This window comes from Dasypus novemcinctus, chromosome 23 (genome assembly GCF_030445035.2).
Source record: "Dasypus novemcinctus isolate mDasNov1 chromosome 23, mDasNov1.1.hap2, whole genome shotgun sequence".
NCBI classification, from domain to species: domain Eukaryota; kingdom Metazoa; phylum Chordata; class Mammalia; order Cingulata; family Dasypodidae; genus Dasypus; species Dasypus novemcinctus.
The window spans coordinates 40106067-40124665 of record NC_080695.1 but is presented as its reverse complement, the minus strand read 5'-3'; the positions used below and the strand labels follow the sequence as shown (position 1 = coordinate 40124665).

The 18599-nt window shown below is 35.7% G+C and overlaps 1 protein-coding gene across 1 annotated transcript in view; it reads left to right on the top strand.

The window, feature by feature from the left end:
* LOC101447972 (phospholipid-transporting ATPase ABCA3-like) overlaps window positions 1–18599 on the top strand; it is a 310634-nt gene that overhangs the window by 242562 nt on the left and 49473 nt on the right. Inside the window, exon 24 of the mRNA XM_058286295.2 lies at window positions 9423–9601. Coding sequence (XP_058142278.1) covers window positions 9423–9601 — 179 coding nt within the window. The remainder of the gene's footprint in view (window positions 1–9422; window positions 9602–18599) is intronic.

Below are 18599 nucleotides of genomic sequence, written 5' to 3'. Positions count from 1 at the left end.
CTGCAAATCTCTGGTGCCTTAAGGGTAAACTTGAGATCCCAGTTTGTCTTTCCAGGACCTCCCCTCTGCCACAGATATTCCAAACAGGCCTCACCATTGGCCCCAATAACACCATTGGTGGGGTAACCAATAACAGCTGGGGCTCATCCCCTTATCATTAGGAATAGGGAGGAGTAATTAACAATTTAAAAGGTAATCACATGAGGCAGGGAACACTCTCTCTCCCTAGAGAAGCCTGCACCAAACATTGCTGTGTATTTCCATCTTTCCCATTTCTCAGCAAGCTTTGTTCTTTTCTCCATTTCCCAAATAAATTCTTTTTACTGGCCTGAAAAAAAGAGTGTGTTTTTTAATCTCCATATATTTGTGGAGTTGCTCTTTTTCTGCTACTTGCTGATTTCCACCTTTATTCCATTATGATCAGAGAAAGTGCTTTGTATAATTTCAATCTTGTTGAATTTATTGAAATCTGCTTTGTGACCTAACATATGCTTTATCCTGGAGAAACACTCATGAGCACATGGAAAGAATGTACATCTTGCTATTTTGGGGTGTAATGTTCGGTATATGTCTATTAGGTTTAGTCCATTTATCATATTATTCAAGCTCTCTGTTTATTGATTATCTGCCCAGATGTTCTATCTAATGCTGAGAGCATTGTATTGAAGACTCCAACTATTATTTTAGAGGTATCTGTTTCTCTCTTCAGTTTTGCCAGTGTTTGCCTATGTCTTGGGGTATCCTGGTTAGGTGGGTATACATTTATGATTATTTATCCATCCTGGTGAATTGCCCCTTTTATTAATTTTTAATGTCCTTCCTTGTCTCTAATAACAGTTTTCCTTTTAAAATCTATTTCATCCAATATAAGTTTAGCTACTCCAGCTTTTTTGTTGTTGCTGCTGCTGCATGCATGTAATATCTTTTTCCAACATTTAACTTTCAACCTATTGGTATCCTTGGGCCTAAGGTGAGTCTGTAGCAGACAGCATATAAATGGCCCATATTTTCTTATCTATTCTGTCAGTCTGTCTTTCGATTGGGAAGTTTAATCCATTAACATTCAATGTTATTACTGTAAATATTATTTCACCTATTTTGACCTTTGGGTTTTATCTGTCATGTTTTATTTTCACCTCTCTTTTGACACTCTTAGTTACTGTTACTGATACAGTCTTCATTTCTAGACTGTTTTCCAAGCCTCTTGCTCCTGTCTTTTTTTTTTCTTTTTAGGCTGTACTACTCCCTTTAGTATTTCCTTCAAAGTCAATCTCTTTGTTATAAACTCTTTCTGTTTTGTTACAAACTCTTTCTATTTCTGTTTATCTGTGAATATTCTAAACTTGCCCTCATTTTCAAAAAACTATCTTGCCAAATATAAGATTCTTGGTTGACAGTTTTTCTCCTGCTGCTTCCTCCCTGCTGTTGGTGGGGTTTAGGCTAGAGCTATAATTCAATCTGGGTGGAAAGAAGCTGGTCCCTACAAGCATTATGATTTTCAGTCAGCCCTACTTCCCCCCAAGCTGGAGGCAGAGTTAAAGTGGCAGCTACCAGCCTCTTTCCAACTTGGACAGGCTTAAACTTCAGCTATTCTTAAGAATATACTTTAGCCAGCCAAATTTACTAATCAGTAGCTGAAACTGGTGCCCAACCTTCTCTTCCTCACCCATTTTTAGGAAATGGAGCTTCCAACTCCAGTCATGGAATAGCTCATGAGGAGGCTCATGGCTGTGATGTATATCACTAGAGCTGGCCTTTATGCTGCTTGAATTCCTGAGTGCTTCTTTCCTAGAAAGTTTGACATATGGTTCCAGTCTCATCAGATTTTCCCCATCCTGTTGGTGGCATCCACCTTTGTATAATTTCATAGGGTCTCCAATCTCCAGGAATTCTGTTATGGCCTAGAACATGGCTGTGTTGATGACTCCCTTCGTTGAGCCTTCCCAACAGAGGGGTGGCAGAAGAACTTCCCAAATACTTTTAAAAATAACTTCTTTGCTGAAGTGAGAGGAAGAGTCTGAATTGTCTGCTTCCAGAAGAAACCTCAGAGAATTCATATCAATGAAGTTTCAGCCCACTTTCACACCCTCTGGGCTATAATCATTCCATTTATATTTCTCTAGTTGGGGTAGGAGGGGATTATCTAACTTGAACTTCCCTTCCTGGTAAGGCAACTACAGTTCCCTTAAAGAGACAGTACTTTGAAGCTCATGTTAGGATTTTAGCCCCTCCTCAAACCATTTTGGGAAAGATTAATGGACTGGGATTCTTCAGAAATTGTTTCTGGAAGGAAATGTCCCTCCCTTCTCTCCATCCTTACTTTTTAACCTGGCTTATAACAGGCCATACACTTTTGTAGCACACTTTTCAAAAACAGTTATAATCTGGTTGCATCTTTCTAGGGCCTGGATCTACATACAAAGCAGCAAAAACAAAGCCACCAAATTTTACATAGCCCAGACAATCACATAACTTGCCTCACATAACTTGAGTTTTAATTTTTTTTCATGGCAGAGTAATGTAAAATTAAAATGGAAAGAAATTTAATACTAAGCTTTAAAAAGAAACTGGATATTATTTCTGTGTATCTTGATGCAAAGAGTATGAGGATAATAAAAAGTACCAAAGATCCTTGGCATTCAAAGAAAAAAATATATTAGAGGCAAATAATAGCATAGTTGAATTGCTCAAAGACAGAATTAGTGATTATGAAGACAGAATATCTGACCTGGAAAAGATAGGAGAACAGAAAGAAAGAGAATGGAAAAAATGGAACAGAGTCTTGGGGAATTGAATGACAATGCAAAAGGCACAAACATTCGCATTATTGGTGTCCCAGGAAGAGGAGAGAATGGAAAAGGGGCAGAAAGAGTATTTGAGGAAATAAAGACTGAAAACTTCCTAACCTATAAGAAAGACAATGCGCCCCAAACAGAATAAATACAAATATACCTACCCTGAGACATCTACTATTCAAAATGATAAATATGAGAGATAAAGAGAGGATTCTAAAAGCAGCAAGAATAAAGCAAATCATCACATCAATGAAACTCAATAAGATTAAGTGCTGACCCATCATCAGAAACCATGGAGGCAAGAAGAAAGTGGCATGATGTATTGAAGGTGCTAAAAGAGAATAACTGCCAGCCAAGAATTCTGTATCTGGCAAAACTGTCCTTCAGACATGAGGGTGAGTTCAAAATCTTCACAGACAAACAAAAACTGATAGAATATGTTACAGAAAGACCAGAATTTCAAGAGATACTAAAGGAAATGATGCAGACTGAAAGGAAAAAAGAGGAGTAAGAGATAGGGAGAAAAGTTTATAAGTGATGATTATTAGGCAGGTTAAACTAAAGGGTAAGAAGACAGGCAATAGAATGATATGACAACAGAAAGCCAAAGAACAAATGGATGAAGGAAGTAATGACTTTACAGTAATAACATTGAATATCAATGGCTTGAACTCCAATCAGAAAACACACACTGATAGAATGGATTTTTAAAAAATAGCTAACTATATGTTGGCTACAAGAGACCCACCTCAGATGTAAGAACACAACCAGGTTAAAAGTGAAATATTGGGAAAAGATATTACATGCAAATAGTAACCAAAAAAGAGCTGGAGTAGTGATACTAATATTGGACAAAATAGATTTCAAATGTAAAACTGTTAAAAGGGATGAAGAAGTTCATTATACATTGATAAAAGGGGCAAATACTTCAAGAAGAAATAACTATATTAAATTTTGTGCACCTAACCTGAGTTCCCCAAAATACATGAGGCACACACTGGCAAAACTGAAGGGAGAAAAGATGTCTCTACAGTAATAGTTGGAGACATCAATATACCACTGTCAATATTGGATAGAATATCTGGGCAGAAACTAAATAAAGAAACAGAGAACTTTAATAATATGATAAATTACCTAGACCTAACAGGCTTCTATAGAGCATTGCACACCAAAACATCAGGATATACTTATTTTTCAAGTGCTCAAGGATCCTTCTCTTAGAGAGACCATATGTTGGACCACAAGACAAGTCTCACCAAATTTAAAAAGATTAAAATCATACAAAACACTTTCTCTGATCATAACAGAATGAAGCTGGAAATCAATACTGGATAGGAAAAAGGTAAAATTCATAAATATATGGAAATTAAACAACATGCTCTTAAATATAAAATTAGTGGGTCAAAGAGGAGATTGCAAAAGAATTCAGCAAATATCTCAAGATGAATGAAAATGAGAACACAGCATATCAAAATATATGGGACACTGCAAAAGCAGTGCTCAGAGGGAAATTTATAGCCCTCAATGTTTACATTAAAAAAAGAAGAAAGAGCTAAAATTGAAGATCAAACTTTACACCAAGGAGAACTACAAAAAGTACAGAAAATTAATCCCAAACCAAGCTGAAAGAAAGAGCAGAGCAGAAATAAATGAAATTGAAAACAAAAAGAAGAAGAGAGAATCAACAAAACCAAAAGGTCTTTAGAATCAACAAAATCAACAACTTTAGCTAGACTGACAAAGAAAAAAGAAGACACAAATAAAATCAGAAGTTGGAGGGGGGGGGGACATTATCATTAACTCCGCAGAAATAAGAGAACTTACAGGAGGATACTATGAACAACTGCATGCCAAAAACCTAGACACTGTAAAAGTGAAGAGTTAGAAAAAGTCATCAAAAAGTTCCCAAACATGAAAAGCCCAGGGCCAGATGGCTTCACAGGTGAATTTTACCAATCATTCAAAGGCATTCTTATACCAGTCTTACTCAAGCTCTTCCAAAAACTTGAACAGGAGAGAATGCTGCCAAACTCATTCCATGAAGCCAACACCAAAACCAGATAAAGATGCTTAAAAAAAAATTACAGACCAATATGTCTAGTAAATATAGTTGCAAAAATCCTTAACAAAATGCTTACAAACAGAATCCAAAAGCACAGTATAAGAATTTTACACCACAATCAAATGGGTTTTATCCCAGGTATGCAAGGGTGATTCAACACAAGAAAATCGAACAGTGTAATAAACTGCATTGATCACTGAAGAAGGAAAATCACACGATCCTCTCAATTGGTGCAGAAAAGGCATTTGACAAAATACAGCATCCTTTCTTGACAAAAACACACCAAAAGTTAAGAATAGAAGGAAGTTTTCTCAATATGGTAAAGTGCATGTCTGAAAAACCTACAGCTGGCATTATACACAATGGTGAAAGCTTTCCTGTTAAAATTAGGAAAAAGACAAGGAGGCCCACTCTCACCATTTTTATTCAATATTGTGCTAGATGTTCTAGCTAGAGCAATTAGGCTAGATAAAGAAATAAAGGGCACCAAAATAGGAAAGGAAAAGTAAAACTTTCAGTATTTGCTGATGATGTGATCCTATATCTAGAATCTCCTGAAAAATCCACAACAAAGCTACTCTTAGAACTAATAGATGAGTTCAGCAAAGTGGGAAAATACAAGATTAATATGCAAAAATCAATAGCATTTCTATACACTAATGATTGACAATCTGAGGAGGAAATCAGAAAAAAAATCCATTTATAATAGCGATTAAACAATCAGATATTTAGGAATAAATTTGACCAAGGACATAAAGGACCTGTATTCAGAAAACTACAAAACATTGCTGAAAGAAACTGAAGAAGACTTAAATGAATGGAAGGACATTCCATGTTCATGAATTAGAAGATGGTGGTTCTGCCCAAACTCATTTACTAATTCAGCACAATCCTAATAAAAATCCCAACAGCCTTATTTGGAGAAATGGAAAAAACAATTATCAAATATAATTGGAAGGGTAAGGGCCCTGAATAGCCAAAAAGATCTTTAAAAAGCAGAATGAAATTAGAGGACTCTCACTTCTGGGCTTTGTAGTGTATTACTTAGCTACAGTGGTAAAAACACCAAAGTACTGGCATAAAGACAAGACACCAAATCAATAACTCAAAAATAGACCCTCACATCTACAGTCAAGTGATTTATGACAAGGCAGTCAAGCCCTCCCAACTGGGCCAGAACTGTCTATTCAACAACCGATACTGGGAGAACTGGATAGCCATATCCAAAAGAAAGAAAGAAGACTCCTATCTCACACCTTAAACAAAAATTAAATCAAAATGCCACAAGGACCAAAATATAAAAATGACAACCATAAAAATCCTAGAAGAAAATGTAGGAAAATATCTTCAAGCCTTGTGGGAGGCAGTCGTTCCTTAAATTTACACACAAAGCACAAGCAACAAAAGAAAAAAATAGACAAATGGGACTGCCTCAAAATTAAACACTTTTGCACTTCAAAGGACTTTGTCAAAAGGATAAACAGGCAGCTGACTCAGAGAAAATATTTGGCAATCACATATCCTGTGAGCGTTTAATACCCATGATATACCAAGAAATCATACAACTCAACAATAAAAAGTTAAACTACCCTATTAAAAAATGGGCAAAAAATTTGAAAAGACAATTGTCCAAAGAATACAAATGGTGAAGAAACACATGAAAAAATGTTCAACATTGTTAGTGATTAGGGAAATGCTAATCAAAGCTATAATGAGATATTATTTCCCACCTATTATACTGGCTGCTATTTAAAAGTCAGAAAACTGTAAATATTGGAGAGGATGTGGAGAAATAGAAAAGCTTATTCACTGTTGGTGGTAATGTAGAATAGTACAACCACTGTGGAGAACTATTTGGCAGTTTCAAAGGAAGTTGAATATAGACTTGCCATGTGATTCAGTAATAACATTACCAGGTATATACCCAGAAAAACTGAGAGCAGAGAGACAAATAGATATCTGCACACTGGTGTTCATGGTGGCATTACTGATGATTGCCAAAAGTTGGAAAAACACAGGTGTCCATCAACTGATGAATGGATAAACGAATTGTGTTTATACCCACAATAGAATATTATGCAGTGGTAAGAAGAAATGAAGTCGAGAAGCATATGACAACATGTATGAACCTGGAGGACATTATGTTGAGTGATGCAAGCCAGACACAAAAGGACAAATAATGTGTGATTGCACTATTATGAATTAAATAATTGTGTAAACTCATGGAGTTAATAATTAGAATATAGGTCACCAGAAAATAGAAGGAAGGTAGAGAATGGAAAGCTGAGAGTTAATCTGTGCAGAACTGATAAAAAGTTGTTTGTAAATCTTTGGAAATGAATAGAGATGGTGAAAGTATATCATAGTTGTTTTAACTAGCAGAGCTATTATATATTTATGAACAATGGTTGAAAGGGAAAGTGTAAGGTCAAATATATTACTAGAAGGAAAAGCTGAAAACTGCAATATGGGAATGTATAAGAGAGTAAAGCCTCATGTAAAACATGAACATGAGTGATATTGTATATATAAGACTGTTTTTACAAAATATAAATACAAATATACTAGAGAGAAGGAAAAAATAGCTATGTATGGCAGGGGAAACAGAGATTGAGAGTTGATGAGTTTTGTTTGTTTTTTGTTTATTATCATTATTATTGGAATAATGAAAATGCTGTAAGAATGATTGAAGCAATGAAAGCACAAATTTGTGATACACCGAATACCATTCACCTTACACTTTGGATGGATTAATGCTTTATTAATATATGTCAATAAAATAGACTTGGTAAAAAATAACTAGGAATGCAATATACAATTTGTCATAGTAGTTACCTCTGGAGGATGGAAATGTGAAGGAGCACAAAAGTATTTGCAAGTAATTTGTAAACTCTTAATTTGGGGATTAGGTTCAAAGATACCTTTGTGATATTATGCTTAAAACTTACTTACAACTTTAGTATGAATCAAGTATTTTTAACACAATTCAGAGTTATAAGTAATGGAAAAGATGGAATAATACTTGATATGATATTCTACCCAGAAATCTCAATGAATCCCTAATAATTTATTAGATTTATCTGAAATTAATGTGGTTACTGAATAAAAAATTAATACAAAGATAAAATTCAATTTCATTTAAACACATCAACTACAAATACTTATAAAATAAAACTGGTTAAAATGGGAAATTGTGTATTATATATGTTAGCACAATAAAATAAAAAGATGAGGGAGAGTTCAATGGTCAAAGCTGGAACAATTTGAGCAATAAAATAAATAGTTGTATTGAATTATAACCCAAAGTTTAAAATAAATAATATCCATAAATCCATTCTGAGATAAGTAAATAATTCAATAAATAAATAAATGGGGAAGAAGAGACAAATCTCCTGTAGAATTCCAAATAATTATGTAGATAATCCACCCTCAAAGAATGGAGCAGATTTCCCCACTCCTTAAGTGCAAGATGTGCATAATAACTTCCTTACAAAGAGAAGGGGGAGAAGAGTGATGTTACAGTAGAGGAAACTGACAAACACTACCTCAGCCAGGTGATCACTTGAATAATTAACATCAACAGTGATAAGTCATGATAAGTGTAGCCTTGATATACTGTGATTAAAGTGGCACTTTTACTTCTGTGGTCTTCTATCCCCAAACCCCATAACACCAGTCTAATCATGAGAGAAGCATCAGAAAAATCCCATCAGAGACATTCTACAAAACACCTGACCAATACTCCCCAAAATTGTCAAAGTCATCAAAAACATGGAAAGTCTAAGAAACCATCACAGGCAAAAGGAGCATAAGAAGACATGACTACTGAATGTAATATAGTATTCTGGGTTGGATCATGGGATAGAAAAATAAACATAAAACTAGTTAATATGAACCAATTAGGAACTTTAGTTAATAATAATGTATCAATGTTTTTCATTAGTTATAAGAAATGAACCATATTAATGAATATGGAAATAGAGAAACAAGGTCTGAGGTATGAGCAACTCTCTGTACTAGCTTTGCAATTTTATCAAAATCATTTTTTAAAATAACACTTTTTTTCAAAAAAGAGGGTTTATAATTTTCTTATAACAGGACTTATGGGCCTTTAACTTATGAAGTTTTCTTTATAAGAAAATTCAAAAGTTGTCAATCGTCATTTGTACCTTGTTGAAATGATAGTGTTCTATTTCTCAAGAGCATTTTTACTTTGAGACATTCTAATTATCAGTTTAAGATTTCACTTCTCTAAAGATTTATGGATATAGTGCATATGTCAAGTAACAATGATTAGGCATATTAATATTAATAAATATGTTAATATTTATATTCTTACTTCATTTCCATATATCCTTTTCATGAAGGTCAGGCTTCAGAATTCATTGTTCAAATAGTATTTTTTATACCAGGATGATCTCTTCTTACATTCTAAATATTTTACTTGTGCCAGTTTAGACTAAGATTTCATTTTATTTTATATTCCTTCCTGTTTGTTGTTTTCTTAGACTTGTTATAATGTCAGTGTTCTATGGTAAAATTATCTCTTTTTTTGCTGTTTTTAGATATTAAGAAGAATGTTTTTACTTTGGAAGAGAATATGATCGGAAAGTATTTGATGTTAATGGGTATTACAGGCTTTATTTTCCTCCTCATGATTTTCCTTAGGGAAACTCTTTTGTGGAGATTAAGTACATTCTTCAATCAATATATTTATTTTGCCATCTACAAGAAATTCAGGAAGGTGAGTAATTAAGCATGGGCCTTAAAAACAACTCTTAGAGATCAGAATATTAGGCCTATGTGTACCAATTTCATTTCTTTTCACTGTAACAAAGTATTCCATCATATGTACATACCACATTTTGTTTAATTTTTTGATAGATGAACACTTGGGTTGTTTCCATCTTTTGGCAATTGTGAATAACACCACTATGAACATAAGTGTGCAGATATCTGTAAAAATGTGAAAATGGATAGAGTATATGGTAATATTATAGTGAGCAGCACCAGATTTATAAATGGGATTGAGGCTGAAAAGGGTAGTCTAGGGATGTAAATGTCAGTTGAAAGAAAGCTAGAGAATAGCCTAGGGAGTGTTGTGTCTTTCTGTGAGCTAGGGCAGATGTATATCACTATTGCATGGTGGTGGGAATGTGGAGAAGCATGGGAAAAATACAATTGGTGTAACGTGTAGACTATGGTTAACAGCAATACTGTAATATTTTTGCATCAATCCCAAAGATGTACTGTGTTGATAATGGGAGGGTGTGGAAAAAGTGTGCCAAATATATGCTATGGAACATGCTTGGTGGAGATAGTCTGATGATATTATCTCATAATCTGTAAAAAAAGTTCCACCATGGTGTTGTATATTGGTGAAGGGGTGTTCTATGGGAATGCTACATATGTGCATCTTTTATAAGTTCACAACTTCTATAATAAAAATATATATTTAAATATGTATATATTTATTAGGCCTAAAAATATACTTAAACATATTATTGTTACTTCTGTTATGAAATAAAAGATAAATATTTCTATAGAAATGCATTTTCATGTTTTAATATACTTTTTATTTTTATTTTTTAAAGATACTCAGATTAGATAAACCTTGCATTAAAAATATAGGGGATTCCCATATGCCCTGCTTCCTACACATCCCACATTTTCCCACATTAACAATATCCTTCATTAGTGTGTTACATTAGTTTCAATTGGTAAACATATTTTAGAGCATTGCCACTAAGGGTGGATTATAGTTTACATTGTAGATGACACTCTGTCCTGCACAAATTTGTAAGTTATGGCAAGATATATAATGGCCTGTATCTGTCATTGCAATATCATTCAGGACAATTCCCAAGTCCTAAAAATGCCCCCATATTACACCTGTTTTCCCCTCTCCCTCCCTTCAGAACCTCCAGTGACCACTGCCTCTACATCAATATATAAGTTCTTCCATTGCTGGAATAACAATAAGTCTGTAGTAGAATAACAGTAAGTCTGCTCTAGTCCATCATTCATGCCCCAATCCAGGGGATTTTGGGATGGTTAATGCCCATCCACCCATAATAGAGAAGGGTCTTAGATCCCTTGGCACAGATGGATGGTACTATTTTGCTTGCAGTTGCAGACTCTGTTCCTTGAGATGGTCATTGTCCATCATTATCTCTTTGTTAGTTGTCCTGGGTGAGTCCAGTGATGTGGAGAGTAGGTGTTGCAACTCTTTGGAGATTCATGGCCCAGCTGGCACATGGACAACCTAAAGATATAAGTCTCTGAACATATACCTATCAACTATAGTACTAACTATGGTTCAAATAGAAGGGGCAGAAGAATCATTTGCAGGGAAACTACAACTGAGTCCAACTCTGTCACACTGGGGAGCATAAATTCCAAAGTAGGGCCCACTGGCAAGGCACCAAACTCCTGAGCTCTCTGCTCAGGATGTCTCCAGAACCCTAAGGAGCACCACTATTTGAGGTAGTATATACTTTGGCAGTCAGTGAGATCCTGCTGACTCGTACATAAGCATAACCTCTAGAATGATCTCCTGACTCACTTTGAAGTCTCTTAGCCATATAAACTCATTGATCTTTACCTTTTCCTCCTCGTGGTCAAAGTTTTTTTCCAGTTGCATTGCAAGTTGGTGCTTAGTAGTAATCCCTCAGTGCCAGGGAGGCTCATCTCTGGGAGTCATGCCCCATGCTGTGGGGGAAAGTAATGCATTTATATGCTGATTTCAGCTTAGAGAGGGGCCACATTTGAGCAACAAGGAGGTAACTCTTACGCACCCTATAAGGGCCTGCCAATGGATCATCCTCCTTCACTGGTCTGCCCCTGTACTTGGGTGAATCTTGCTGTTCCAGTAGAGAATGTGACAGAGCATTCCCAGGATGGGAATCCGATATTTTTTCAGTTATTGTGTGAATCTCCACCCACCATGGTGATACTCCACAAACACTTGAACACATTTATATGCCTTATTAGTATGCCTCAGACGAACCTACTCCCACACCGCTCCCACACCAATGATCCTCCCTGTCATAGTTGTAACCCTTCTATGATCCAAAACTTCTTTAAAAATGAAGCCAAAAAATAACCAAATACAATTAATAAGAAAATGAATTAAAATGATAGCTTTAAAAATAAGAAATAAAATACAAATTTTAAAAAATTTTTGGAATAATAAAAAATGAAGAAAAATATTAAAAACTATTTTTGACATTATTTCTTCCATCACTGTAAGGTCTTTTGTCTTATATGTACAGTGACATTTTCTTCCATTTATTCCCCCATGTCTTTCTTTTTTCATTTTGTCTTCAAAGAAACTTTAGGTTACAGAAAGTCACATACAGAATATAGCAGATTCTCATATACCCATATACCCAATTTCCTCCCTCTTCCCCCTTTCCTTTATTAATATTTTATGTATGGATGGTACACTTGTTACAATTAATATACAAATATTGAAACGTTGTTACCAACCATGGTCAATGATTTATATTATGGTTTACATTTTGGACCATACACTTTTCTAAATTTTGATGAAATTCAACATGGCCTGTATCCATCATTGCAAGATCAAGTAGTACAATTCCATCATCCCCAAAATGCCCCATGTTCCATCTCTTCTATTCATCCTTCCCCCTCCCCTCAGGATCCATGGCAAACACCAACCTTCACTCCTTGAAAAACAAGATTCATAGTTACTTGCAACAACATTGAGGGCTTGACATACTGGCCTGCTCTCCCCTATTAGGCACTGCCTATGCTCTCAAGAGACTCCTGCCCTTCTATTTGAGAACATAGGAGGACTCCCCAGGATGGGAGTCCAACACCTTCCGACTCATTATGTTGGTCTCTACCCACCGATAAAACCCACTATGACAAGATGAATACTCACTCACTCCCTAGAAACCTGCCCAAGGTGTGCCCTGTCCCACATGTCCCCCACACCCTAAACCAGTAGCCCTTCCCTACCATATTTGTCCAAAGAACATTCCCAACATTGTAGTTTCAACCAAATACCCACAAGTCCCCAGTGTTTACCTTCCCCACCCTCAACCCTCCTATCAGTTCCATGGACAGCCCAACCTACCCTCCCCACCCTCCCCACCCTCACAAATCAATCAGTACCACCTAACTGAATAGCATCACTACACCAATAGTTATGCCCATCTACTGAACAGCTACACACTTTCACCTTATCAAAGATTTTGCCTTTTCTGTATCCTGTAAACCTATCTTCCATACTCTAGTTCTGTAGGTCTCCTCAATTTGCTTAATTCATGTCAATGAGGTCATGTAATATTTGTCCTTCAGTGCCTGGCTTGCTTCACTCAACATAAGGTCTTCAAGATTCATCCATGTTATCCTGTGTGTTAACACTGCATTCCTTCTTACAGCCGAGTAATATTCCATTGTATGTATATACCACAATTTGTGTATCATTCATTTGGTGATGGACATTTGAGTTGTTTCCAACTTTTGGTCATAGTGAATAATGCTGATATGAACATTGGTGTGCATATATCTGTTTGTGTCCCTGCTTTCAATTCTTCTGGCTATATACCCAGCAGTGGGATTGCTGAATCATATGGCAGTACAGTAGTTGGCTTTCTGAGGAACCACCAAACTGTCCTCCACAATGACTACACCATTCTACATTCCCACCAGCAGTGGATAAGGGTTTCCATTCCTTCACATTATCTCCAACATTTGTATATTCCTCTGTTTTTGTAATAACCACCAGGCTAATGGGTGTAAGATGATATCTCATTGTAGTTTTTATTTGAATTTCCCTAATAAGTAGTATGGGTATCCAGTTCTCCCAAGTACCACTTTTTGAAGAGGCCATTCTCTCCCAGTTGAGTGGGCTTGGTGGCCTTATCAAAGAACAGTTGACTGTATATGTGAGGATCTATGTCAGAACTCTCAACTCAGTTTCATTTATCAATGTGTCTATCCTTGTGCCAATACCATGTAGTTCTGACCACTGTAGCTTAGTGTTGTTTTGAAGTCAGGTAGTGTGATTCCTCCAATTTCATTTTTCTTTTTCAATATGTCTTTGGCTGTTTGGGGCCTTTTGCCCTTCCAAATAAATTACATAGGTAGCTTTTCCAATTCAGTAAAAAGTGCTGTGATAATTTTTATTGGGATTGCATTAAATCTGTAAATCAGTTTGGGTAGTATAGATATCTTAGTAATGTTTAGTCTTTCTATCCATGAACAGGGACTATTCTTCCCTTTACTTAGGTCTTCTTTGATTTCCTTTCACAATTCTGTGTAGTTTTGTGTGCACAAGTCATTTACACCATTAGTTAAATTTATTCCTAAGTATTTGATTCTTTTACTTGACATTGTAAGTGGGATTTTTTCCTTGATATCCTCCTCAGATTGTCATTATTAGTGTACAGAAATGCTACTGACTTTTACACTTTGATCTTATAACCTGCTACTTTACTGAACTCATTTATAAGCTCTAGAAGCTTTGTTATAGATTTCTTAGTGCTTTCTATATACAGAATCATGCAAATAGTCTAATTTTCACTTCTTCCTTTTCAATTTGGAAGATTTTTATATCTTTTTCTTGTCCAAGTGCTCAAGCAAGTACTTCTAACACAATGTTAAATAAGAGCAGTGAAAGTGGACATCCTTCCCTTGTTCCAGATCTTGAAAGGAAAGCTTTTAGGATTTCACTATTAATATGATGTTAGCTGTGTGTTTTTCATATATACCCTTTATCATGTTGAGGAAGTTTCCTTCTATTCCTATCTTTTGCAGCATTTTTATCAGGAAGGGGTACTGTATTTTGTTGAATGCTTTTTCTGCATCTATTGAGATGATCATATGATTTTTTTCTGTCAACGTGTTAATGTGGTGTATTACATTGACTGATTTCCTTATGTTGAACCATCCTTGCATACCAGGGCTAAAACCCACTAAGTCATGTTGTATAATTCTTGTAATTTGTTGTTGAATACGATTAGCAAGTATTTTGTTGATAATTTTAACATCTAGTTTCATTACAGACATTGGTCTATAGTTTTATATTGTTTGGCTTTGGTATTAGGCTGATGTCAGCATCATAGAATGTTAGGCAATATTCCCTCCAGTTCTATTTTTTTAAAGGGTTCAATCAGGATTAGTGTTTGTTCTTTCTGGAATGTTTGGTAGAATTCACCTGTAAAAACATATGGTTCTGGACTTTTCTTAGTTGGGAAGTTTTCAATGACTAATTCTATTTCATTATTTGTGATTGGTCTGTTGAGTTCATCAATTTCTTTTTTCATCAATGTAGGCTGCTTCCGTGTTTCTAGGAATTTGTTCATTTCCTCTAACTTATCCATCTTGTTGGCATAAAATTTTTCAAAGTATCCTCTTATGATATTCTTTAATTCTGTGGGGTCTTATGATACTCTTTATTTCTGTGATAGCCCCTTCCTCATTTCTTGTTTTAATGATTTGCATCTTCTCTCTCTTTTTCTTTGTTAGTCTAGCTAAGGGTTTGTCAATTTTATTAATCTTCTCAAAGAACCCGCCTTAGTTTTCTTTATTTTTTCTAGTGCTTTCTTATTTTCCATATCATTTAGCTCTGCTTTAATCTTTGTTATTTCCTTCTTTCTAATTACTTTGGAGTTAGTGCTTTGTTCTTTTTTTAATTCCTTCAGGTGTGCAGTTAAGTCATTGATCTTAACTCTTTCTTCATTTTTAATGTAGTTATTTATGGCTATGAATTTCCCTCAGCACTGCTTTTGCTGCATCCCATAGGTTTGATATTATGTGTTGTCATTTTCATTTGTTTCAAAGTAGCTACTGATTTCTTTTGCAATTTCCTCCTTGACCCACTGGTTTGCTAGAGGTGTGTTGTTTAACTTCCATATCTTTGTGCCTACTCTGTTTCTCTGCCCCTTACTGATTTCTAGCTTCACTCCATTGTGGTCAGAGAAATTACTTTGTATAATTTCAATCTTTCTGAATTTATTGAGAGCTGTTCTTTGGCCTAGCATATGGGCAATCCTGGAGAATGACCCATGTGTGCTCAAGAAGGATGTATATCCTGCTGTACTTGGATGTAATGTTCTGTATATATCTATTTAGGTCCAGATCCTCTTATATATTATTCAAAGTCTTAGTTTCTTTATTGATTCTCTGTCAAGATGTTTTATCTAATGGTGATAATGGTATATTAAAGTCACCTAGTATAATTGTAGAAGTGTCTGTCTCTCCCTGTAGTTTTTCAAAGGTTTGCCTCATGTATTTTAAGGTGCCCTGATTTGGTGCATAACTGTTTATGATTGTACTTTCTTCTTGGTAGATTACCCCTTTTATTAGTATATAGTGTCCTTCTTTGTCTCTTACAATAGTTTTGCATTTAAAGTCTATTTCAGCCAATATTAGTATAGCTACTCCTGCGATTTTCTGATTATTGTTTGCTTGTAAATTGTCTTCCAACCATTCACTTTCAGCCTCCTTGTGTCCCTGGGTCTAAGGTGAGTTTCTGGTAGACAGCATATAGGTGGGTCATATTTCCTTATCCACTCTGCCAATCTGTGTTTCTTGATTGGAGCATTTTTAATCCATTAGCATCCAATGTTATTACTGTCAAGGAATTACTTACATTAGCTGTATTTTCTCTAGGTTTATATCTGCCATATGTTCTTTTTATTTCTCCTTTTATCTTTTTAGTTATTCTTATACTCTCCTCCAACTCTCTCTCTCCTGAGGTTTTTTCCCTCTCAACCTTCAGAACTCTGTTTAGTATTTCTTGAAGGGCACAATTTCTTATTATCAAACTCTCTTAATTTCTGTTTATCTGTGAATATTTTGAACTCTCCCTCATTTTTGAATCCCAGCTTTGCTGGATAAAGAATTCTTGGCTGGAAATTTTTTTAGCACTTTAATTATGTCATACCACTGGCTTCTTGCCTCCATGATTTCAAATGAAAAGTTAGCACTTACTCTTTTTTTTTTTAAATCCATTTATTCATTTTTATTTGTTTCTCTTTTTTAAAAAAAATTTTATTTATTTCTCTCCCCTCCTCCCCCCCCCCCACCCTGGTTGTCTGTTCTCTGTGTCTATTTGCTGCATCTTCTTTGTCTGCTTCTGTTGTTGTCAGCAGCATGAGAATCTATGGTTTCTTTTTGTTGCGTCATCTTGTTGTGTCAGCTCTGTGTGTGTGTGGCACCATTCCTGGGCAGGCTGCACTTTCTTTTGCACTGGGCAGCTCTCCTTACGGGGTGTACTCCTTGTGCATGGGGCTCCCCTGTGTGGGGGATACCCCTGCATGGCACAGCACCCCTTGCATGCATTAGCACTCCACATGGGCCAGCTCCACATGGGTCAAGGAGGCCTGGGGTTTGAGCTGTGGGCCTCCCATGTGGTAGACAGACACCCTAACCACTGGGCCAAGTCTGCCACCAGCACTTACTCTTATCCATCTTTCCTTGTGTGTGATTCATCTCTTTTCTCCCACTGCTTTCAGTATTCTCTTTTTATCTTGAGCACTGAAGAATCTGACAACTGTATGTCCTGGTGTAGGCCTCTTAGGATTTATACTGTTTGGGATGCTTTGTGCTTCCTGGGCATTTATGCCCATGCACATCAATAGAGTTGAAAAATTTTCTGCCAGTATCCCTCCAACATTCCCTTCTTATTGCCTTCTCTTCTCCCTCTGGGATGCCTATAACAAGTATGTTAGTGTGTATCATGTTGTCATTCAAATCCCTAAGTCCCTGCTGGATTTTTTCTGTCCTTTCATTTATCTGTACTACTATCTGATTTCAGCTGTACTATCTTCCACATTGCTGATTCTTTCCTCTGTCTGTTCAAATCTGCTGTTATTTGCTTCCAGTGTATTTTTATTTCTTGCATGTACCATTCATCACCATCAGGTCCATTATTTTTTTATGGATGTTTTCAATATCTTCAGTATGTTTCCCAGTATCTTCTTAATATCCTTAATCTCTTCCTTCACTTCATTAAGTTCATCCCTGATATTTGTTTGGACATCCTTAATTAGTTGTCCCACATTCTGAATCTCCACCTGTTTTTTAGTTTGTTCACTAGACTGGCCATATCTTCCTGTTTCTTAGTATAGCTTGTAATTTTTTGTTAGTGTCTGGGCATCTATCTTGATGAGTTTATTTGGATGGTTTATTTAGCTTCTCTTTCCACTCTAGGGTTTTATTTTGTTGTTTCTTTTTGTGTGGTAAGTTTAATTTTTGATACTTGGTTCCTCTTATTCTATGTCCTTGCAGTAATCTATATTCCAGTTTTCCCTTGGGCTCTATCGCTCTGCCAAACTCTCACCAGATCAATGTCCTGAAGCCTCCTGCTCTGTGGATTCCCAAAACAGCTCACTTGGATAGGATATTGCTCCTTCCCTCCCATTTTTCGTGAAAGAACTGGGCAGTGTCTACCTACAACAATTCCATCACCCCCCTCCACCCAGGAATGCATTTTTAAATAAACTTTATTGAGGTATAATTTTCATATAATAAACTGCATTTATTATGCTGATCATTTCAAGAACCAGCTCTCTTTTACATTAAGTGGAAGTTTTATAATGTGATATTTTAATACTTCTAATGATTTTTTCATTATATTTTTTAGTTATTTTCTTACTGATTGATCTAGTGCTTACCATATACAACTTATCAGAATCTACTTCAGATTTATAATAACATAATTCCTGTGAGATCCAGAAAAGTTATTCCTATATATCTCTATTCTC